Here is a 26,324-nt window from a genome sequence, read left to right as displayed (position 1 = left end):
ATATTTGTACAAGATCATTTGATACCATGCCACTAAATAAGACCTCTGATATTAACACCATATAGTATATTAGTACTTTGTTATTTGTTTTTTTATCTATTTTACACATCCATAATTGATTAATAGATGAGGATGAATCAGAGGCACAGAGTAAAAAGTAGTAAATAAAAAGACACAATACAAATTATTATGTTTATTTTTATTACAATACAAAGTAAATACTATATTAAAACAAATATTTTTATATGTTAGGTTATTCTAGAAAATAGACAACAAGAATGATGAGAATGATTTATAGCAAATAAAAAAATACCTTAAAAATAATGAAAAAGTAATAAAAAGTTCATAACCCAAAATTTAATAAAAACACAAAAATGTTTTCACCGTCTCTCTCGTTCTTGAAAAAAAAACCTAAAAAAACAATATTGAGAAAAAAAGATCATTGTGTCTTTTGATATATGACAAAATATGTTACAGACTAGTAAAAGGTAGCTCATAAAATATAAATGTAAATAAGAGAGAAAAATAATAGTCGTTTAGGATAATCCAACTATATTAGCCCATTGGGCATTGGGTAAGAAAGTTAAAAACCATGTAAAGATGCAAATTTAATTAAGGAATGTGATCTTTATACACCACCTCAATATGCCTATATGGTTCATATAGGTCTATACGTCATTATAGGGTACGAATGACTGACAATGGGACAAAAAAATAACTTTTGGCAGCATATACGACCGTATAGACCTATACGAGCCGTATAGGCATTAAATGGTCCGTATTGCTCCCTAACAACCCACAAAACCTATACAGTCGTATAGGGCTATACGACCGTATAGAAAACATTTATAGAAAAATTCAGACGGCCTTTTAACCACTGTTAATCACTGTCGAAAAACGTGGATAATGGATTGGATGATCCGCAAGGCGACAAAGGAATGCATTCCAGTTCTCAATGTGCCGGATATACCTGGCTCACCACCAGCACCGGAGCCACAGGCACAGGAGCACCACCATAGTAGTTCTTATTTTATTTTCATTATGTGTTGATGTGCACTATTATGAACTTTATGTATGTGGACCACGCTTAAAACTTGATGTATTTTAGGGAGAACTAGTTACTTTTATGTATGTGGACCATGTCTTTGTAACATGATGTATTTTGGGGTGTACTTTTATTTTAATGTATGTGGACCAATATTTTGGCTAAATGTTTTTGTGTTTGTTTAATCATTGATTAATTATTGTGTATGTACTATTATAAAGTGTAACATAATATAATCTTAAACGAATGTTTTTGGGGGTACACTTATAAATTACTTAGCCAAACGTGTTATGTAAATATTAAAAGGCAATTTGTTATATTCTAAAATATCATATTATTCAACTTTTAAATATAAAACATAATTTTATATTTGTGAAACAACACATGAAATGGTTTATGAGAACGTATAAAATTGCTAAAAAAATATGGTGCAAGTCAGATAATATATCAAAAAAAATTTTCGTATAGGGCTATACGACCCGCGCAGGGCTATACGAGACACTATAAACGAAAACTGACACGATTCAGGTGCTATACGACTATATAGTCCTATACGAGCCGTATAGGAAAAAAATGGCGTGTGAGGATTATAGATGGTGTGGAAGGATCCTAAGCCTTAATACATAGTAATTTAGTTTCGAACCTGGGACTGGGACTCTTAAGGATAGAGGCACGGTTCCTTACCCACCCTAAAGAAAAGCTGCATTGTGTGTGTGTTTATGTAGCATGGGAAAAATTTAGGCCCCTCAAAATTTTGGGACCCTTAGATCACTCACCCATAACAGGCCTTACCACTTTCCTTAATGTGTATAACCATCACTTTCGCTCAATCATTACAATATCTCTTGTGACCGTTAGATCTCCTCTTTTATTCAAATCTGCTCATGTAAGCTCATTGTAATATCCTAGGCCAATCCTACATCGATTGCAGACAAGAGTGATCATTAGTTCATAAGTAAATGCATTGTCTCTTAAATCACCAACGCGTTTTGGGCTTAATGGTAGCGGACGAGAGGAGAGCTCCATATTTAAGCGTGCTTAGACGAGAGTAATAGCATGATAGGTGACCTCCTAGGAATTCTCCACCTTGGCAACCAAAAACAAATCCGTGAGCTATTTGTGGGAAATTGGACAATATTTGTGGTATGAGGATGTGAATGTTACAAATGGTATCAGAGTCAATCTTGTGTTGTTCGGGATGGTGGAGCAAACCTCATCAAAGACGGTGAGTCCCCGGGTGTGTCGTGAGGCACACCTTAGGCAAATCTCACATTCTGAATAGGATGGTGGGGCAAACCTCATCGAGGACGATGAGTCCAAAGGGGGGGGGGTTGTAACATCCTAGGGAAATCCCACATCAGCCGTGGATAAGGGTGTAAGTAATAACATGATGGGTGACCTTCTGGGAAGTCTCCACCTGGACGACCAAAAACAAATCCGTGAGCTTTTCATGGGCAAAACGGATAATATTGATGATACTGGGACGACGGATGTTACACTACTTTTAATGAAACAATTTAATCAGCTTGTATACATAAACTCCTTCACGTGTCACTAATATAAGCATCTTTCTATGCGCTACACAACATGGTCCACATAAACTTATACACATGAGCAAACTAAAAAACTTAACAATCATAGGCACACATGTGAACTCAGCCCCGTCTTTACATAATTATCTTTTTCAAATGAGTGCCCCTTAGTCCTTGTGATTCTTGAATTCCTTATTACGCTCGTGGATGTGCAAATGACTATGCACAAATCGTTTATCAGTTAATTAGAACTACTAAGACTTAGACCTAATTTATCAATTTAATAGACTGTTAGACCTTAATTTATCACTGATCCATTAAGGCTTAGAAAACTAAAATCCATTACTTCGTTTATTTTTGTCCTTTTGGATAATTTTTAGGCTCTATATATATAAATTTCAACCCCCATTGAAAATTAACCTGAGACAGTGACTGACCCTTGTACGAGTCTGGGTTGGCCTACGTGGACTTACCCATTTACAATAATATGGATGACCGTAGACCCCGGCTCATGGAGTCATGGTGTAAATTTTTTTCTAAAGAAGTAATAATAAAATTAACACCATGTAAAAAATATATAAATGTTAAAAAAAATTAGGGGGAAATCAGTTTAAAAAAAATAAAAGTGTACTTTTACCCTTTAAATAAATAAAACAAAAAAACTGTAAGATGCCATTTAATTGGGTATTTTGGACTTTACATGTAGGATTGGTTCTCATTTCATTTTCATTATACGTAAAAATACATTAAGGGTATGTTTGGCAAAACTAGCTGTAAGCTGGAAGCTGAAGGCTGGAAGCTAAAAGCCAGAAGCTGATAGCTGGTAGATGTTAGCTGTAGCTTTTAAATATTTAGGTGTTTGGCAGAGTAGCAGAAGCTTTTAATAAAACTAGTTGGGTGCCTGCGTGGTGCGGCGGAATGAGCGCACAACCTTCAACCGCATAATCAGTGTCGGTACATGATTCACCTGATGACAGTGCATACATAACCTAAATGTAGACGTGTAATTCATGGAAAAGCAGTAAGCTTGTAAATGATGTCGAAAATCAAGAAACAAAGCTGAAATATAGAGTATTTTTCAAATAGATAATTTTTTTAAACCAACATATTTTGATATGAATCCCTTTTTAATCTGAAATATGTTCTGACCTGACCCCTTTCGACTCAAAAGCGTACCGACACGAATCGAACTAATTTAACCATTTTTGTATCGACTCGTTCTGACCCTAACTTGGTCTTACACATGACTCGAGTTCATCTGACTCGACTCCTAATTTGGTCTTACACATGACTCGAGCTCATCGGACTCGACTTTTTACCGATCCTAACCGATAATCACGTAGTATGTTAAGTTTTTAAAGTTAAAGAGCAGAGCAATATCATACTCAAATTAAAGAGAATAAAATGCTCGTTTTTATGATGTAAGTAGTTTAAAAAATTATTAACGTGTGAAAAAGTTATGGCTCCTAAAAAAGTCACGGGGTAGTTAATTTTGAATAAGGGTTGAATGTGTAACTATTATATAAATTAACAAAAATTGATATAAGTTCAAGTATCAAACTTGTAAATTCAAATGTAAAAGCTTGTAAAGCTTTTTCTCAAATGCTACCTATAGCAGCGTTTCAATTTAGAGTTTTTTCTCATCCTCTAAAAGCTTTAAGCTCCTCTTACCAAACAATATTTTTATTAGATAGAAGCTTTTTCTAAAAGCTTGTAACTTAAAGCCCCTAAAAAGCTCATAAAAGCCCTATGCCAAACACACCCTAAATACTTATTAGAAGCACTTAGTCATTTGAATCATATTTTAATATATAGTTCAGATATCTCTATTTCATGTGACTTTCACTCTTATCAGTCTTTTGTTTTCTTTTCGGTTTTTTATATTTATCATTATATTCATAAATTATTTAAACTTACCCATATACACACCATACCAAATTAAGAAGACCAAAATCACTGTATTTATAATAACTAGATTAAACACAAAATCTCCCAATAATAATAAAATACTAGGTAATAAAATCTGCCGCATTGCGGCGCCAAGACACGAATTCAGTTGATATTTGTTAAGTTCGTTACAACATCAAGACTAAATAAAAATTAAGTTTCTAAGCGCCCAAAAAGAGTATACAGACACATATAACTTATAATCAAATTTGCACGAATTTGGTTGCCATCGATTAAGTTCGTGCCGGTATATGCATTATGCACTAAAAATAAACTAATAGACGCTCAAAATAGTATTGAAACTCGAATAACATTTGATACAAAAAACAACATATTTGAAACGACATTTATTCGGTCGATAATAGACGGACATTGTAGTGGCGAGTCGACCCCAAAATTCGGGCCGTATCAGCTACGTTTGTATGGTAACAAAACTAAACCGGAAAACTAATTTCGTCAAATTAACATATTTAGAAAGCACGGGCGTTGCGACCGCGAGTTTGCATGAATTCTTTCGATATCAGTTAGGTTCGTTACAGATATGGAACTAAACCTAAAAATAATTATCATATTTTAAACCAAAAAAACATACTTTTATAAATAAATAGATAATCAAACAACATATAAAAACATAAAAAAATAACTAAAAAAAAAAACTTGTAGTCAAGGGACTCGATTAAGAGAAAGAAGCATTAATATAACAATTAAACAACACTTAAACAATAATACACAATCAAACAACACATAAAAAGAATAACTACAAAAAAACCTGTAGCCAAGAGACTCACATAAAAAGAATAACTACAAAAAAACTTGTAGCCAAGGGACTCGATTAAGGGGGAAAAAAGAAAGAAAAAAAACATTAATATAACAATAAAAGAATTGTTGAAAGATAACTCTCTAAACTAAGAAATTGCAAGTTGATGACACCAAGGGGAGTCGAACTTAGCACCAAGCACTACAAGAGTAGTTAGCAAAGGTAGATCAAGCCATCAAGGCAAAACACTAACTTGGTTTTATTCATAATAATTTAAATAAATTTCATAATTTTCTAAAATTTGGCCGGTATACAAAGCTCAAAATTTTCAGGGCTATCTGTAAAATAATAATACATTTGAAGTAAATAATGATGGGCTATCTTGATAAATCATATTATTTACTTTTAGTAATCAGATATTAGGGCTATTATATTTAGTTGGACTGTTTAACCGTAAAAGATATAGACATAAAAATGTTTGAACTGCAAATGCATGTTGCCGCACTCTTGCACGGCTGTTTAAACTGAAATGTAAAACACTATCATACATGGTCGTCTCTGAGAATTGAAAAAATATTTTGGGTCTTAAGTAAAAGGAGTATTTTGTTGTGATTAAACAATTTAATTTTTAAATGGCTTATGTAGTTATGATTTGGGTTGTAAAAAAACTTTTGTATAAAAATATGCTTAAACATGTCTCAAATGAGAATATAACCCACAACCATTTGGTTATAAGTCATACATTTTGCCTACACCAAGCTAGTTGTTATGTAAATGAGTTTAAACATTAAATATACATATCGTTTTTCATAAAAGTAGGTATAATTAAAAAATAAAAAACATTCAGGCTTAGAGGGGTGTCGGGCCGGGGGCGTCGACCACCCAACTCCCCTAGGGCCGACCCTGCTATCATATAAAAGAACCAAGTCGTGCGGGTAAAAATTCCACATAAAAAGGGGAAAAATAACCTAAAAGATCTTTAATGACTTATTCGTATATGCTTAGATGACTTCTATAGTATCATACACTACTTCATTTTTAATGAAACTTATAGCAAAACATAGATAAAAATAAGCATGTCGTAACGTTATATTTGAAAGACAATATTTTAAAACTTATAAACAAAAGAAAAAAACTTATGGGTAAAAAATATAAAAAAAAATGTTTGAAAAAGTGTAAAGTGTAAATGGTAAGTTTTAAAGTAGAAGAGGTCGTATTATATATTTGAGAGGCCATATTTAGCATTAAAAAACATGCTTTTAAGGTGATTTTAGCTGAGTGGATTTGAGACCTAAATGGGTGTGGAGGAAATTTTATTTATCAAAATAGATGATTTTAAAAGTATTTATTACATTAGCTTTTTTTTCTCTTTCTTTGATTTATATAATATTTTATATTCTACTAGTTTTAGATCCCATATAACACACTTTATTATCCAAATTATAAAATTACAAGTAAAAAAATAATTACATAACATATATAAAAAATGTATTACATCTATGCTTGTATCTATACTATGTGTATACAAATTGATTTATTTCACATTTTTTTTAAATGAACTTAATAAAATAATGCACGTGCAAAAACATACCCGAGAATGCCCTTTAATTGAAATCTTCATTGTCAGTATCATATATGTATAATTGAAAGAATTCCAGAATAAGACTTCTCATACGATATTAATACAATAGTAGTTCTAACCACTCAGCCTAAATACATAAGGAGTGTTACCTTTATTGATATATCTTTCAAATTACAACTCATAGAAGGAAAGGAGAACATTAAATTATAACGACGGATGTTCTTCAATAACTATGTTTTTCTTAGCTAAATCATGAAAAAGATTTTAATAAGTTTGACAACATAAAAAATAACATGTTAACCCATTCAATTTTATGAATATTTTGCTTCATTTGAGCATAGTTTTGCATGACATGCTTCTCATACAACGCGTTATGATCACCATTGAAAGAAAAGTTAATGTTAACACAAATGTTTCAAATCTGATACAAGTTAGAAGCATTGATAAGCCTGGGGGTGGCATGTCATAAGTGTACACCATTTATTCTTAAATTTTGATAGTCGAGTGAAAAATAATCAATTTACCAAATCCCGAACATTTTGATTTTTTCAAAAATGTCATTTAAAATAAATTTGAAACCTAAATCATGTTTAAAATTTTAACTTATATTCGTTTGACATTTTCAAGTCAACACTTTGAACTCATAACAAATTTGACGATAAATCTCTTTGCATTCTCAAACTTTTAAAAATACTCAGATTTCTCATTTTTGACCCAAAACAAATTTCGACCCAAATGTAATTAACTTGTACAGTTGTACTCAGGCCCGACCCATAGGGTGGGCAGAGAGGGCAACAGCCCAAGGCCCACCATATTTTAGGGCCCTTAACTATTTTTACACATTTATTATATAATACATAAATAAACCAATCCATGCTAAAAGATGTAGATTGGTGTAACTGGTAAGACTCCTTTCCTTCAATCAGGTGGTCATGGGTTCAATTATTGCTGTAAGTTTTATTTTTTATTTTATTTTTTGCTCAAAAGAAAGCCCTTGCATTTAATAGTTTTTTTCTTTTTTAATTTTATTTGTTGTTTAACATTTTTTTCTTTTTTAATTTTATTTGTTGTTTAACAATCAACAAGAAGCACAAGCCACTAAATTTGGGGTCCAATCTTATTTGATTTTATTCTTGATTGCTAGTTTACTAATATGCCCATTAGTCTTATGTTTCTTTATTTTTTATATTTAAAGACCAAAATAGCTTTTGATTTAAAATAAAAAATGTTAAAAGAGAATCACGAATTGTTCAAGTATTCAAATTTGACCATTGTTACAATAACTTTGTTAATTGTTATTATAATTATCGTTGTAATATTGAATTTTTATATACAAGTTATTGATTTTTAAAATTTTTGGGGCCCATTTTTTCATTTGTGATGTGGTGTAAAACCCACTTGTTTTCCTAATAGTTTTTATGTTATTTTGTGCTTACGTTAACGAGTATCATTCTTTCTTGCGTGAATTTACACTTTTGTCTATATGATAGGTCCCATGTTGAAGAGAGAGAGAAAACGAGTTAAATGGAGAAAGAATAAGCTAAAATGGAGCTCGGATGAAGCCGGTACGCGCGTACGAAGATAAACGAGCTGGAAGTCGAAAAACGTCAGAAAATGGCATGGCCGAGCTACGTGACCAGGTCATACCATTCAAGCAGCATGTGGCGGATTCCAACATGTCCCAAGGCTGTCAAGAACAACCATAAATCATAAAAACAATTGTTTTGTCTTCTAGCGGACTTTGTGGGCTTGTTTTAACTTGTTTTATATTAGGAAGGGGTGTTTAATGATATATTTAAAAACCCTAAACCCTATGAACGATTTTTAATCATCATTCCAGCCTTCCAAGATCTAATAAAGTCGAATTACCAAGGAGGAGGAGCTTCCGGATATGAGTTTCATCAACCGGTTGTCGGTTTTGCTTGTTTTAACGTTTGTGAGTTCGTTTTTGAGTTTTAGACTTTGAAACAAGTTCCAATCAGTTTGTAATGAATACTTTGAGCTTAATTATCATTATTATCTACTGTTCATTCATTATGGTTGGCTAAATTTGTTTGAATCGCTTAGGTTTGATGTTTAACGGTTGATTTATCACTTTTCGGGTGCTGATTTCGTGTTTTATTGTTTAGTTATTGTAAAATTCATAATTTGTGATATTATTTCATGAACCTTGCTGCCATTAGATGTATTTTAGGTTGCACGAGCCCCAAGTAGTTGATTATTGCATGAATTTGTTTCGTGTGGTTGTTAATTGCTAGTTCGGTTAATACTGAGTGTGTTGATTGATTGTGGTAGACGCGTGCCATTAGGGTTTATGTTTCTTGAATCATTTAGGTCAGTAGGATCATCCTCTTTGAGTTGGACCAAAACCTTAGGGGTTAGCTTATCTCTCTGCTTTAGTTGATTTAGTTACCCGTTGCGAGACCACTTGCGGTTTTCTAGCTATCGACTAGGTTAGTTTGTAAGTTGATTTATTTTATCCTTATTATTGAATTACCCCTCTCTTCCTAGGTTTGTAATTAGCTCGAGCCTTAGTGAGGATTGTGATTTTGATACAGACCAAGTAATAAATCATTAGGGTACGTAAATAAGCAACCGTAAATTAAAAGCTAAATAGACGTTGTTAGGGTTTTCTGGTAAAACTGACCGTAGGACCCAGTTGCCTTGATTCCATCTATCTTAGTTCATCTTTAGAAGCCGGTTTCAAACACTTGTTAGCACCTGATCCATCCTATACCCGTTAAGTCATCTTACCCAGGTGATTCGTTTTCTTATTATCGTTAGTTCCGTTAAGTTTCATCGTTAGTTAAGTTAAGTTAAGTTAGTTAAGTTTAGTTAGTTTAAATAATTAAGATAAATAAATATATTATATAGGCAGAACTTAGATTAGGGTTAATTATCTGAGCCGTTCTCACGTGTCTTTGTGTTCGACATCCGGACTTCCATTAGACTGTGCTGCTACATGACCGGTACACTTGCCTTTTGTGTGAAGTTTAGTTAGGATTGTTTGGTTTTATAAATATAAGACTTAGTGTTGAATTGTGAGAATTAGTTATTAATATTTATATATAGCTTTTCGCACATCAATTTGCCCCGAGCCCTCGACTTTTTGAGGATTCTCGGGGACGGCCCTGGTTGTACTACACAATTTATTTACCAATTTTCTACTGTAAAAACCAAATTTAAGTTCCATAAAACCCGAAACAATTCTTGACAAAAAAAACAAAGAAATTAAATTTGATAAACTTTGTTTTACATGAAAGTGATTTGTATATATTTACTAAACTAACCAAAAAAATGTATAGTTTACTGAATTAACCGAAAAAATAAATTAATATATTTAAAGCATATATTTATTATTTATATGATAATTCATAATAATATAATAATAATAACATATAAATGGATTGATTTTAAAAAAATGGATCAACTAATAAGCATAGATTTATGATTTAATAATTAAAAAATTTACTTTATAAAATGAAAGCATGTTCGAGTTTTGTTTTTCTTTATAATCTTTAACAATATACATAATATTATGTTAATGATAACATTTGAAATTTTATATTCTTTTCAATCTTTAACGAACATTGTTTGTTGTTAATTTTGGATTTCAACAAGTATTTTGAAACATATAGTAAAATAATATGTTAATATTTATTTTTATAAAACTGTATAAATATAATATAAATAAAATGTAAAAGGAAAGTGAATATGGATATACATTAGGGTTAATTAAAATCTTAGTTTTGAAGAAAAAAAAGTTGAGATTTATCCATAAACTGAAATGCGTCATAATTATATGTTGGAATCGGGTAGTTCTTATTGAAAGGTAATTATTTCAACAAGTTATTGACGTTATTTTCAAAGTATAATAAAGAATCCATCTATAAAAGGTTTGTTGGTATTTCCTAGCTTATAATTCCGTTGGTAATGCTTGTAAAATCTGTCAGTAATACGTCGAAAATGAGATTAACCATGATCACTATTCCAACGGTCAAAAACCGATGAATTTCCATCACGTACTAGATACCTTCGCCGACTGAATAGTTGGCGATACTAAACATAGTTATTAATTAGGTGTGTTTCATATAATGGAGGTTTGTAACTAAGGAGACAAAAATTTTTGTCTCCTTAGTTACAAACCTCCATTATATGAAACACACCTAATTTGTGTCTTAACAGGTAAGAAGCGACGCGCGTAGCACAAATATCAAACATGAATACGACTCGTTTAACTACTTTATATGTTATAACTATAAGACAGTTTTAAGTTTTGTATACCAATAAGGGAAAATAATGGAGTCTAGCCTACTAATTTCAATTATATAAAAAAATAAAAAAGTCACATACCGCACTTTTTTGTGCTTAACAAGTCTTATCGTGTCTTAAACAGGTACCCAATTGCCAGCCCTAGACAACATATAAATAAATAGGTCACAAAATAATAAAGATAATCTTTGATCTTATAGATACAAATTAATGACAAGAAACTGAGTTGCATTACATAAAACAAAACCATATAAAACATCAATTTTCAGAACGTATATTCATGTACTCATGAACAAACCCCTCACCAACCTCAAGTTCCAGTTCACCATGCAAAGCCTTGCAGTAATTATACAACACTTATATATCGATTAAAACACGATGGCTATGTTCAAATAAAAAGTTGGCATATGTGTTCAAGATGGCTTTCAACTAGAACCATCATGAAATAGAGTCTTGCACTGTGTCATGACTAAATACCACCAGGACTTCATTCGATCCAAATTAAAAGCTTAACTAAAGAATAACAAATTTTGATAGAGATGGCATGTTAAAATGTTTTTTTTTGATGAATTGGTAAATATAATTAACTAACATTATTTTCAAATGATCGATCAGTTATGCTTCCACAATGTGTGTTTGAGTTGTTGTTCGCACTCAAAGTAGTTCCTTTAGATACGACGAGTCAGGTTGAGTTGAAATCAAGGTAACTAAGACTCATATTCACTCTTAGATGTTTAAACATTAAAAAGAAAATAATAAGAAGAAAAATAAGATAGTTAAAGTGTAAGATATTGATAAATATTGAATCGATTAAAATTGAAGAATATGTTGCAATATATATAGATTTTAAAGTACTAGTTGGCGTCACAAAGTTATTAAAAGTCGTTGTTTTGACCCTTTAGACAAATTATATTTGAAAGGTTAACCAATGCAATATGTTGGTCCGTGTTAGGCTGAGGGTAGTGGGGATGATCGGTGGGCGCGGCCGCCTACTTGGCTCACGAATACCGCTACACCCCTCAGGTGATCGGGGGCGCGGTTGGCCGCCGTGACTGGGACCGCGAGGCTAACTAGCCGTTGGAGACTTGGTTGACTGGTCAACCTATCCGTTGGCCAGTCAAATATATATATATATATATATATATATATATATATATATATTTACCTATAAATATAAATCCACACTTTCTATAAAAACTCAAACCACACATTCTCTCTACCAAAACTTCTCTTTATCTCCATATTTATAAATGACATCGTTGTCATCATCTTCGTCTTCCTATTCTACCGAAGAAGACGAACTCATTTGTCAAGCGATTCAAACGACGGTAAGCTTTTTGAGAGATCAAAATCGCCCCTGAGCCCCATTGTTCCGGCAACCACGTATTCGTGATCGAAAGACCGCTAACGAAACTTTGATACGTCACTATTTTAGTCCCAATCCCACATATGGTGAGGATAGTTTTAGAACCCGTTTTCGAATGATTAGACGATTATTCATACGTCTAGCAAATGACTTGCCGGAGCACTTTGAGTATTTTAAACAAAGGGATGACGCTAGAGGTAAACCCGGGTTCACAGCTACTTAAAAAATTACCGACGCTCTTCGGCAACTAGCATATGGTGTTGGATCGAGCATGTTGGACGAGTATCTATAAATTGCTAAAAATACCAGACGCGATGCGCTTAACCACTTTTGTAGAGGTATATATTTTTTACATAACTTATATTGCTATACAAGCGGAGATATATTTTTTACGTTTGTTTATATATTTTTTAAATATTTACATAACTTATATAATTTTAATAATTATATTTAGGGGTCATATCGCTATACAAGCGGAGATACTTACATAGACCAACAATGTATGATATCCAACGCATATACAAGGTGCACGGTGAAAAGCATGGTTTCCCCGGGATGCTCGGTAGCCTTGATTGTATGCATGTTGAGTGGGCTATGTGTCCTACTGCTTAGCGAGTTCAATTCCATCGAGGTGATCACCCCGGCCCTACTATTGTACTTGAGGCGGTGACGTCACAGGATCTTTGGTTTTGGCATGCGTTATTTGGGGTTGCCGAGTCTAATAATGACCTCAATGTTATCGATCAGTCACCGATAATCGATGACCTTATCGACGGGGTTGAATGCCCTCAAGCTTTTTTTGCAAATGGAGAACATTTCAAGTACGGGTACTACCTCGTTGATGGTATTTAAAACGAATGGGGGATACTTGTTCAAGCTTACGCGTCTCCAATTTATGACAAACGAAAGTACTTCACGAAGAAAGAAGAATCGGCAAGGAAAGATATTGAAAGGGCGTTTGGAGTCCTAAAGAAAATATGGGCAATGTTAGCGAATCCAATAAGATTTTGGACAAGGGAGAAGATAACGGAAGTCGTCATCACGTGTATAATCCTACATAACATGATACTAGAAGACGATGGTCAAGCTATTTGTTAAAACTACCAAGGTGATATTCTAAGACAAGAATCGACGATCACCAATGAACAACGACTCGACAACATAAATATCATCAAGAGCCGTGAGTTACATGACAACGTTCGGCATGAGTTGGTCGAGCATTTGTGGGATAGAAGACCCGATAATCTTGTATTAGACTAGTATCAATGTAATGTTATTATTATTAATGTAATGTTTTGTATTATTATTTAATGTATTATTTAAAATAATTAAATAAATAAAAAACTGGATCAAACCCCTGATCACCTGGACCACTACTCCCTCTGGGACTTGGTTGAGGGGTTTGATCCATGGTCATGTCATCGCCTACGTGGCGCAAATACATTGGATCACTTGAGACTCAACCAAGCCCCACTATCCTTACCCTAGGTGTTGTATTTGATAAATGTTGGTTTATTTGCTTTGTAGGTGGACCCCATCTTTTGTTGATATGCTTATATTAGGGAAAGTTCTCTACATAGTCCATTTTAAGAGAGAGAACTTGAAAATAGTCCAAAAAGTGTTTGGTTCCCAAAATAGTCATTCGAAATCTATCTCCTACGTGAGATTGGGATTCGTGACGTGAGTTTTGGTTGTCCTATCACAAACTGACATGTGTCACTTTAAAGATAAGGTTTCAGAAAAGTTTGTCTCGGCCGATAGTTTTCAAGTCAAAATAGTTTTCTGAAAAACCATTGTTTTGGAATGAAATTTATCCGTCACGTGAGGTTTCAAAGTCATCGTTATCATCGTTATCCACGTTTTTTTGAAAATCATCTCTTCGGACGCATTCCAAATGAATTTCTTCTACTACGTGAAATTTCAAAAAAGATGGAAAAAAACGATACTTTTTCAGTGAACTTAGTTTTGTTAGATAATTTTCAAAAAAATTTAAAAAAACGATAATTTCCCAACGAATTTAATCTCTTTAGATGATTTTTATAAAAATTCTAAAAATATGGCAAGTGTTAAGAATGTGGTGGGTGGTGGTGGATGATGGCGGTGCGTGGTGGTGGATGATGGCGGTGGGCAGTTGTGGTGGTGGGCGGTGGTGGATGATGGCGGTGGGCGGTGGTGGTGATGGTGGTTGATGATGGCGGTGGGCAGTGGTGGTTGATGATGGCGGTGGGTGGTGGTGATGGCGGTGGGCGGTGGGTGTGGTGGTTATGATGACGGTGGGTGGTGGTGGTTATGATGGCGATGGGTGGTGAATGATGGCGGTGGGTGGATAAATTTACTTTTTCTAATATATATTCTTTTTATGTAAAAACAGATAAGTTTCATTAAAAAACCATCGAATTAAAATACTTTGTAACAAAATCTATCTTTTTTGACAACACGTCTTTTTATGCAAAAATAGATGAAATTCATTTGAAATGCGTCCGAGGAGATGCATTTCAAAAAAACGCGAAAATCATCTTTTTCGAAACCTCACGTGACGAACAACTTTCATCCCAAACCTATGGTTTTTCAGAAAACTATTTTGACTTGAAAACTATCGATCAAGTCAAATTTCTATGAAACTTTATCTTTAAAGTGACACGTGTCAGTTTGTGATAGGACAACCAAAATTCACGTCACGAATCCCAATCTCACGTAGAAGATAGATTTCGAAGGGCTATTTTGAGAACCAAACACTTTTTAGGCTATTTTCAAGTCATCTCTTTTAAAATGGACTATGTGGAGAATTTTCCCTTTATATTATGGCATGTGTGTAAGTAGGATACCAAGTTTTTTCCATATACTTATTTTCATTTATTGTGTGTGTTTAATTGATTTCCCATGTGATTTGTCCATATCCCTATTCTCGTATCGACACTTTTTTTTATTATTATATTGTTTATTTTTTGATATACATGTTTTATACACAATTCAATATAACGTACCCATCATGAACGATCAAGGTCTAATAACACAAAAGTTGGTTTGGCAGGGTTTATAAATTTTAATTAGCTAGATATATTTCGATACCAATTTCAACTAAGTTTGAGATGTAGCAAATCCAATATCATCTATCATACAATAAAACTTTGAAGAAATAATAAAAATAATCAATTTTGCAAGATTTAATGTTCCGATGAATTCAGTGGCTAAAAGCCTAAAACATGCATGACATGTATATTGTTAATTATATAATTCAGGTAATATGTGTAACATCAAATTAAATGCATATCGTAGTACTCCGTAATATATATTTACAATCTTTCTATTCTAATCCATGGATATCCAACAAAAATGATGACAGGATCTAAAAAAATAGGTTTTAAATTGGGTTTATAAGATTTTAAAAATTTGATGCCAATTTCAATTAAGTGAAAAATGTTCAAATCCATTTAAACGGATTATCTTACTAGCATATATTTAAAAGTGTACCAACAATTCACGGTTTGATATAATTATGTTTCATCTTGACAAAATAACTTTCACATAAATAACTTCTTTTTATAATATATTAAAGTCATTCTATCATGGCAATAACAATAATAAATAAAATATTCATACATATAGGCTTGATACCTTCTTTAAAAATAAACACAAAAGGAATATTATGTATGATGGAAATGGAAAAGGTTAGTGGAAAAGCTTGCTATCCTACACATGTGCCATAGACATGAAACATATCAATAATAATGGGTCCACTAACAAAGCAAATACACAACTAATATTACCGGCCAAAATTCATCAAACCAAAAAAAGTACCGCTTATAAAAAGAATTCTAGCGTGTGCTCATAGCCCACAACACCATTTTCGATCAAATACAACACACAGCGAGTCCGGGGTGGTCTACTCTTGATTTTACTCGTTAACAGTCCCCACTCAAGTCATCCATCCATCTTTCTTTGATTTTGGTTTTCAAACAATCAAATCCAATATGAATATTAAAAATTTAAAATCAAAGTTAGTTTATGTTTGAATTTAGCATTAGAATTATATTTATGTTAATCGGACTATCAAGCATTGCATTTTATATATATGACCCGGCCAGAAAATTTTGACGTCAGAAACAATTTAAGCGTTGAAAAATCTCGAAGATATATGAAGAAATTTCTAGCTCCGTCACCATACGTGAGTGAAGGAAAGATATGTTTCTCTTTATTATTATGTTATGTTTAATTATAATTTGGAGTTAGTTATGTAGAGCGTTTGAGGAGAGTGTTTTTTTGGGTGGATCGGAAGAAAAAGCTAAAGTAAATTGGGTGGCGTGGCAGAAGTTAGTTGCCCCACACAAATATGGCGGGCTCGGGTTTGGGTCTCTACGTGATACAAACTTAGCATTATTAGCTAAGTGGTGGTGGCGGTTTAAAGATGAGAAGGACGGGTTATGGCGGAAGGTTATTTGGTCTCTTCACCATTCTTCCAGGTCATGGCAATCTATCCCGAATACAGTCTCGTTTACGGGTCCATGGAAACATACACAAAAATTAATAGAATCAGGTGTGGATTTATGGCGGGCGATAAAACATAATGTTAGGAGCGGGGTTGATACTTTGTTTTGGTTAGATTATTGGATTGGTGGAGAACCTTTGTTTATTCGTTTTTCACTCCTTTTTTCTATCGAGGGATTGAAGTTGTGCTCGGTGGCGGATCGCTTGGTGATGGTATATGGGGTGATATGCAGTACTTGGGGATGGTCGAGAGCGCCGGGGTCAATTGCAGAAGTGGAGGAACTCAGACAGTTGTTAGTTCTTTGCCATTCAGTTGTCTTGAATCCGGGAGAAGATATATTGACATGGTCTGTTGATGAAGATGAGGCGTTTTCTGTTAAAAGTTTAAAGAATAGCTTGGCGGAGGCTGGTGGTTCGGCCCCCGACTACTCGTTCGCGTGGAACAATTGGGTGCCAAAAAAGGTTAATGTAGTAGCGTGGCGTGCAGAGTTGGAGAGGCTGCCAACTTTTGTATCTTTAGCGGCCAGAAATTTGGCAGTTACATCTAACTTTTGCCCTTTCTGCGGTGAAGTCGAGGAAACCGCTGAACATCTTTTTGTCTCCTGTAGACTTGCGCAAGAGCTTTGGCAAGTCATCACTCAATGGTGCAAGCTTCCGGTGTTCTTTGCGTTCGGGTTCCGGGATATAGTTGAGATGCATAAATTCTCTATATTTCCAAAGAAGGAGGCGAAAGCTCTTCATGCTGTTGTATTGGTTACGGTTCGGAGGTTGTGGAAGGCCCGTAACGCGCGGGTGCATGAAGGGAGTCAAGTTCGGTTAGATAGATTGGTAGAGGACATACAAGTTTTGGGTTATCTTTGGGTGAAGAATAGAGCTAGATTGACTCATTTGGGTTGGGAGAATTGGAAGAATTTTAGTTTTTGATCTGCACTTGGGTTTGGATGTAGGGGTGTTCATCGGATCGGATAACGGATTATTCGGGTTATTCGGATTTAAAAATTTTTGGACCCTATCTGAAATCCGATCCGATCCGAATTAGGAATATTCCTGTCCGATCCGAATCTATCCGAATTCAATTCGGATCGGATTCGGATATATCCGAATAATCCGAATTATCCGAATAATCCGAAATAAACCTAAAAAATTTTCCTATTTTTTTGTTCCTAACATTTACTAGTTTGAAATTACAATAAACATATAAACCGAAAAATACGAATTGCTCTTGACACAAATTTTAAGTTTAAACTTCAAATAATATTCTAATAAATATATTAAACCGGAAAATAACACTAAAAACATGATTTTTATTCGGATTAAACGGATATCCGAATAATCTGAACAATCCGAATTTTTTAAATTTCCAAATCCGAATTTTTTAAATTTCCATATCCGAATCCGATCCGAATCCGAATTAGTTATTCGGATATTCGGATTGATCTGATCCGAATAAGAATTCGGATCGGTTTATTTGGGTTTCGATTTCGGTTTTTTTCGGATTTCGGATTTCTTAAACACCCCTATTTGGATGGTTGTTTTTGTTTGGTTGGTCATGTTTTATTTCTTAGTCTAGTCTCTTACTAGACATTTGCTTTAATATTAATTATATTTGTTTGCCTTTTTAAAAAAAAAGTTATGTAGAGGAACAAATGGGTTTTGGAGAGAAGAACAAATAGTCGGTGGTCCCCGCAAATAAGGTTTTGGAAAGGAATTCTCTCAGTGGGCTCACATGTCTACAACACACACACAAAAATTGTGCTCATGTGTATTAATTCTGCACACAATTATATGTTTTTTGTGATTTGGGTTTAGTTAATTTCCTTTTGTCCACATATTAATATTTTTAACGCAAACAATTATATGTTTTTTTCTTTATATTTTTACAACATATAATACTTATTGTTGGTATTGTCACAAAACATATTTTCTAAGGGTTTTACCTTAGTGAGGGATTTAGGTCTCCTAAAGGTTTTTTGTTTTTGTTTGTTTTTTTGTTTTTTTATGTTATGATTTGAATCTCATCACTCATGTGTTATATTATTTGGTTTAAGCCTCGATGAAATACCACTAGATGGATTAGAACTTACGACATCAAATTCTCCTAGAATGTATATTCTTTAGGTTCTTAGACTCACCAAGATTTTCTAAGGGTTTTACCTTAGGGTTGCCATTAGTTTTGATAGGATTTATATTACAAACATTTAGGTTTGTAAGCGGACCGAACTTTTTCCAAACTCATCGGCGGGATGTTCGTTTGTTTAATAAGTGAATGTACATGAACAATAATTTTTGTTCGATTAGCTAAATGAACGAATAGGAACAAAGGCATTGCCCGCTGATCAGTTTAAATAGGTTTCTATTAGATATATTAATTTAACGAAATTATCTTTTGGGTTTAGTTTATAAACGCAACGAACCTAAACGCTACCGATGAAAGTGTCGACTTGCCGCCACAACGCCCACATTTTACCGACCAAATAAACGTGTTTTCAATTGTTATTATATTTATGCAATATAAGTTATACGAATGCCGGAGTGTAGTCAACAAAAACTAGGAGAAAAAAAATATATGTGACATAGGACCAATAAGATTGAATCCTCTTTATGAAATTATTATTTTTGATTTAGTGCCGGTACAACAATGAACCTATAGTTTATACGTGCATCGATACTATTTTCGCGTTTACTAAGTTTTTGGGCTTAGCTTTGTGACCCTAACGAACCTAACATTGATTTAATGTTGGTGACATAACGAACCTACCCAAATAGGCCTGGCAAAACAAATGTGTCAGGTCGAGTAATGTGTCATAATGGATTCAAGTATTGACTTGAGTAATTAACAAATATCATATCCTTTATCATCCCATAATTTTACATAAAAGCGCAATCTCAATGACTATATATATCAATGACTATATATATTTCACAAAATAGAAAATATCACATTTTGCTAACCATGAATATTAAAACATGAAGAATATTGGTGTTCAATTTCGCCCATTAAGCTTAAATCCGACAAAGCGAACAATTCAAGAACAACTGACCGAATTTTTTTTTGTCCGTGTTCGTGTTAGTTTATTAAGAAAATGAACTTGTTTGTGAATAGATTTAAGCAAAGCTATTACTTGTAAACAAAAATATATATATGATTGTTATGTGATTACTAACTTATATGCAAATAAATGTATGAACATGACTTATGCTAAAAAAAAAATAACATCAACACAAACTTGGTAACGGTTAGTGAAATCAAATCGTGTTCGTGAAACGTTCACGGACAAGTTTGTTTCGTTAATGAACGAACACGAACAAGAAGTGTCGTTTCGATGAACCGTTGGTTTAACTAATATAAACTTAACGAACAAGTAATAAAAGCGATGTTGTCCGGTTCGATTTGTTTACTACAAGGCTACACAAATTTAATAATAAAACCATCCCATTTTATGTCACTCAATTGCCATGCCATCCACAACCAATAATACAACGCCACCTGCCCTATGTAAGTATCCTCGTCAGCCGAACACAATCTCTATATATACATTTCATATTCTTCTTCTTTTTTCTTACAACTTTCATACCATTAACAAAATCAAGGTAGTACCGGCCATGAGAAACCACCATTTTCTTTCTTTCTTTCTTTATTTCTTTCTTTATTTCTTTATTTTTTTCAGCAATATTATTTATGATTCAAAAGATATCATATTGTTTCAAAATTTCAAGTTAATATTTCTTCTTATTGATTATTCCTTCATGTGTTTTTGAACAAGATCATGTTTTCAAAATTTCATATGTATCTTTACTATTCTTTCATATCCTAGCTTGTTTTATGGTTTATGAGCTGAATTTTATTTATGGTTTAAGTTTGTAAAAGTTGAAGTTTATAAGCTTGTAGGATTTTTTCCTTCAAAATTTCATGTTAAGGTTTATGAAAGAATTGATTTAAGTTTTGTTGTTATTAATGGAGTTTGAGGGCTTTCTCTCTCTAAATCTAAACTCTCTCAAAAACACATTGATGAAGATGATGAAGGAATAATAAAACCACATGTTTCATCTCAGTTTGTTTTCGTGATTTTAATTTAAGTTTTTGTTTATTTTATTTTACTTTGAATTTTATTCCATTTTTTTACTTTGTTTTTTTCGATGTTTCTTTGATTTATGCAATTTTGGTTGCATTATATATGGACTTGGTTACTATGTTGTTATTTAAAAGTCATCTCTTACTCTCATCATCAAATGAAAATGTGGGCTTTCTTAAATTTAGTTATCTTGATCATGAATGGAGTTTGAATCTTGACTTGATGATAAATGTGAAATGAATGAGTGTTAGTATGGGTTTCTCTCTCTAGATCTAGAATCTCTCCCTCTAAAACACATTGGTAAAAATGATGATAGAAGGAATTAGTAGGTGTGTTTGGAAGTAAACCAGTAACTTGGGTTTTTTATTTTTTCAGCTCATCTTCTAAAAATCATTAGAACAATGAAGTTTTGTTTCTTTCATGGTGTTTTTTATTTTTCTTTGAATTAAGTTAATGTAATTTTACTTTACTTGGGTGTTGATTTTTCTTTTAATTTCATGTGGGTTTTTGATTTTTATCTCTCTAAAACCACTCTCAAAATTTCATCAACGAAATGGAAACGAAAACGAAAACTCGTTTTCATTTGGTTATGAAAATGTGGGGAGATTTGAAAAACATAATTTAGTGGGTTTTTGATTGTTAATGGACTTGAATTTCTAGTTTGGTTTTTGATTCTTCTTCTAATTTATTTATAGGTAAAAAAGATTTTCGAAAATGTTGCTCGCCGCTTTGAAAATGCTGTCAGCTGCTTCAAGGTATTTTCCATGGTTTGTCTACTGTTAGCTAGTGTTAACTTCAGCGGAGTCGTATAACATTATTATGATACCGTGATTAACCGCAAATTGTTTGTCTACTGTTATTGTTAGTGTTTTGTTAATTGTTATCTTCAATCCACTTTAAAATTTCGATTCTCGGGTTTTGGGTAAAACGGGCCGGGTTGGAAAATTCCAACTGGGCTAACAACTGTGATGTGACCACTTTGTTTTACCTGGGCTAACAACTTAGGATTTTGAAATTTTATAACTTAGATTGAAATTTAGCCTGATTAATTCCAGATTTATTATCGAACTTGAATTTTAAAGACTACTAATGATATACTATGTCTGTGTTATATTAGTGATGTTTTCACATACGCATTTAGCCTGAATATATAGTGTAACATAATGTAAAGTTAATAGATGAATCGTGTATTATAACTTAGAATGAACATAATTAAGGATTAAATGATACATTGCTTGTTACAAAAATTTCAACAACTTGTTTGACTTCTCTCTAAAGTCTTCCAGGCGGTTCTTTGTGACATCAGACTCGTTACGAAGTATATCCGAATCTGAAGTCTCTTTGAGACATACAACTTTAACACTCGACTTTCTTTGTTGCCCGTGACCACATAGCAAAAGCTCTGATGTGTATGACTTGACCTAATGAGAAAAACATATTTTGATTAATGGTAAAAACAAATTAAATAAAGTAAACATGTTATATGTTTTCAAATGAATATGTCCATACTAATTAGTTAATAATTTACATACTTTTCATCATGCAAACGACATAGTTGCATTAAAAATGAGTTTTGTATAGAGATTGCTTTAAAATATAAGTGTTGCAAACTAACCAAGTGTATGTGTGTTTTGTGTGTGTGTGTTAGGTTGTGCAGAAGATTCTCCTCTGCAGTCGAAGACAAACATGGTTCACAAAGAGTAGAATCACTCTACAAGATGCAAGAAAATGACATGTTTTTATAAGCAAAAGGTGTTGACGTGCAGCGAGCACAACTTCTACCTAGTCTGCCTGCTAGGCCAAGTCATGGGCCCAAGCAGGGTCATCGCAACCCGTCCGAATCCGATCGATAACTATTTTTGTTGTTTATTTATTTATTTGTTTTAGCAACTTCTAATCTTATGTTATTACATTAAACAGGAACTCATAAACACCTTGAGGAACTTGAAAGAAAGAAAAGAGCAATGGAAAATGGAAATGGAGGAAGACGAGGATGAGGAGTTAATTGGATCGATTACCCAAGGTTTAATTGACCCGTATAAGCTTTCTCACCACATAGAGAATCAAGATTTGCCCAAAGATTTTAGCTTGATCTTGTATCACATACCCAGACTGCCAAAGACTCACCAACACTACTGGGCAGCATGGAAGCACAATATGCATCCTTTCGTTCGTTTGTCTTACCTGGATGCCATTACGGATTTCATTGATTCAAGCGATCAGATCTTGAAGGGCAGAGGATGAGACTTATTATTATCGTTGTGAAGAGTTAAAAGAAGATGATGCCGGCTTCAAATCCGTTGTCAGCAAGACGAGTTTGGGAAGAGGGGTGACGAATGACGAAGTGGTATCTATTAGGGTGGGTGGTTAGTTGTTTTTGGGCTTTACTTTTGCTAATGTAATCAGTTTTTGATTTTGGATCTTAAGACTGCTGCTGGGTTATTATTATTATTATTATTATATATCTACTATTGACAAAGTTATAAATAAAGAAGCTACTTGAACACAAAGTTTTAATTACCAAAACACTTGAATCATCTAGGCAAAATAGGAAATAAACAAATTCACAAACTTGTTTTCGAACAATAAATAAGTTAAGTTTTTTCTTTAATTCTACCCATAAACAATCAATCGTCTTTTGAGTTGCTTGGTGGAATAAGAATCTGAATCTTTTTTACACATCTTGTTTATATGTTATAAATCTAAGACTATGTGTAGTGGAGGGGCTACAAATGGGGGCGAATTGTGACACCTGTTGCCCAGTCAACAAGGAGTGAGAATTTGTTTTTGGGGTGTAATGGTGTAGGGGCTACAAATTGGGCCCACAGTATTTTTTTTTATTATTTTCTTTTTATAATTAAACTAATCAAATAAAAACCAATTTCTTCAAATAATTAAATAAAAATGCATTAAAATTAAAAAGAAATACAAAAAAATACATAACTAAAAAATACATAACTAAAAATATAAAAAAATATATAGCTTGGTTGACGTACATGTTTAGGTTCGGGTCCGGATATTGAAACGGATAGCTCGGTTGGTTTAGGTTCATCGGGTTCCATTGTAAGCTCACGTTTGGTTGGTTTTGCGAACCATGGTGTTGACCGAAAGGAGAGAATGGGTGGTTCGGGTTGTTTCTAGGATTCATTTTGCATATACATATACACACACACACACACAACATATGTATATACATATATACATATATATATATATCACACACAACATATATACATATACATATATACACACACACAACATATATACATATACATATACATATATATTACACACACACAACATGTAATATAATAATATTATTATTTTCTTCACCCAGGCGACAAAAGAACCCTGCCCCTGCCCCTTTTCGCCCAAAAATCGCCCCAGGGAAGCGGTGTTCGCGCCCCTTTGCGCCCAAAATTGCCCAAATTCACGCCCCATTACATATGGCCTAACGAATACACAATATAAAATAAACAAATCCATATTTCAAAACAGCTTATCTAAATAATCTATAATCATGTAAGCACTCTCTATAAGAAATCCAAAGCACCTTCTGTAAATACAAATTCATAATCAAACAACATTTTGTATAAAAGAAATCCATAGCATCTTCACAAATAACACATAATCACAGCTAATACAAGTAATAACTTGAGCTTTATGCCCGAACTTGGAGACCAGCCCTAGTAGACTGACAGGCTGGTGGGCTAGTCTCGTCTTATTTTTAAAGTTTTGTTCAATGGTTTATTAAAAAGGTATTTACCTGGCGTTTCGTACGGCTTCCTTTGCTATGAGTGTTTTGATGGGACTGCAGCGATCTTTGGAAATGGAGTTGTTCTTATGCTTTTGTAAGCATAAATGCAAATCCTATTAAACATATAATAATATAATAATATTGAATAGAAAAGGTATATCAACTCAGCAGGACAATGCAATATTAAGACAAATAAATCATAAAGATGGAAAAACAGTTCGTTTATCTTGTTTACCTTGGGCCTTGCGGTGCCAAGTCAATAATTTGTAAAGATGTTAAGGACTTGACTTAATTCGTAGTAAGGTTGCCTGCAATTCAAGAATTAGACATTGATCAAGAGTATGAAGCTTGCCTTCTTGTATCTGAATACAAAAAAAAAAAAAAATCAATTTATAAAATCAAAACTGAGTTGAGAAAGTTAAATCTTAAAACAGACTTACAGATGTCAAAGCAGCCTTCAAGCTCTACGGTGATACGTACAACTTACGCGTAGCTTTAGATATGTGCCTACAAGATAACAAGAGACACAATGGAGAAATATGAAATCAAGTTGAGCCATATATATATAAAAGAAACTAACTGGACTCTATAAATAACAACAGGCCCTTCTGATTTAAAAAAAAGACATGATTAAACGACATCAGTGATTAATAGTCGAACCATAGAAGCATTGAGCGCATTTAGGAAGAATAGTGTGTTAAGAATCACGGTTCTCGGACATGCATTTCCTTCCACTAAGACATGTAAAATCATCACATTTCAGGATGAATTTAATCACAATCTGGTGTCTAGTGTGTGCGTGCAATAACTCGATCCGACATGGTCGGCGATGGACATGTCTTAACCCTACCAATAAACTACAATCAAGAATAAGCAGTTGACTTGTATACGTATGTATCAATCCACATATGACAAAGAACGTAATAGTATAGTTATATATATATATATATAGGAGACCACCTAATGTACTATGGTATGAACTCAAAGTCCAAATTATACCGGCTCAGGTTGACAACATGATTTGTGGAACAAACCAGTGGCGGATCCAGAAATTTTCTCTACGGGGCAGTGGCGAAGCTTGGGCGAGTTCGTCGGTGGGGCTGGACTCAAAATGTATTATAAAAATCATAAACTAGGTGGGGCCGGCCTCAAATTTTCGGTATAAAATGGGTAAATTTACACTACGTATACAAAATTCCGGACGAAAAAAAGGCTCGATTTACATTGTCGCGCAAAAAAACATGGGGGGGGGACCCCGCCCTAAGGAAGCTTCGCCCGTGACGGGGGGCACAAAATGGACCGATAAAAAATGGGTCATGACAAAGAGAACTGGGTCGGCCAATTATTCTGGAGACCCAAAACGATTGATTTCAGGGCACACCAGAGGATCATAATTAAATTTTCTTTTAGGGAAAATTCCTAAAATAGCCCTTTAGGAGAGAGAAAGTCCTCCGGCCAATAAAATTTCAGCATATTCCCAAAATAGCCCATCAAATTTGGACTGGGGA

The 26,324-nt window shown here is 33.5% G+C and overlaps 1 protein-coding gene across 1 annotated transcript; it reads left to right on the top strand.

Annotated features, from left to right (window-relative positions):
- Positions 1–16,160: 16,160 nt before the first annotated feature.
- Positions 16,161–23,303, top strand: LOC143534026 (uncharacterized). The gene is made up of 4 exons (XM_077028631.1): positions 16,161–16,169; positions 16,732–17,778; positions 21,755–21,814; positions 22,980–23,303. Exons 1-4 carry the CDS (start codon positions 16,161–16,163, stop codon positions 23,301–23,303), a joined length of 1,440 nt encoding a protein of 479 aa, XP_076884746.1.
- The last annotated feature ends 3,021 nt before the right edge of the window (positions 23,304–26,324 follow it).

Source organism: Bidens hawaiensis, unplaced genomic scaffold (genome assembly GCF_021521415.1).
Source record: "Bidens hawaiensis isolate Kalapana, Puna unplaced genomic scaffold, B.hawaiensis_p1.1 tig00009985_1, whole genome shotgun sequence".
Taxonomy (NCBI): Eukaryota; Viridiplantae; Streptophyta; class Magnoliopsida; order Asterales; family Asteraceae; genus Bidens; species Bidens hawaiensis.
The sequence above is the reverse complement of the archived record's forward strand: the minus strand, read 5'-3'. Positions and strand labels throughout refer to the sequence as shown.

Coding starts and splice junctions, on each gene's coding strand:
- LOC143534026 (XM_077028631.1), top strand. Junction 17,779..21,754: donor GGAAGGCCCGTAACGCGCGG/GTGCATGAAGGG, acceptor ATTTATTTATAG/GTAAAAAAGATTTTCGAAAA. Junction 21,815..22,979: donor ATGCTGTCAGCTGCTTCAAG/GTATTTTCCATG, acceptor TACATTAAACAG/GAACTCATAAACACCTTGAG.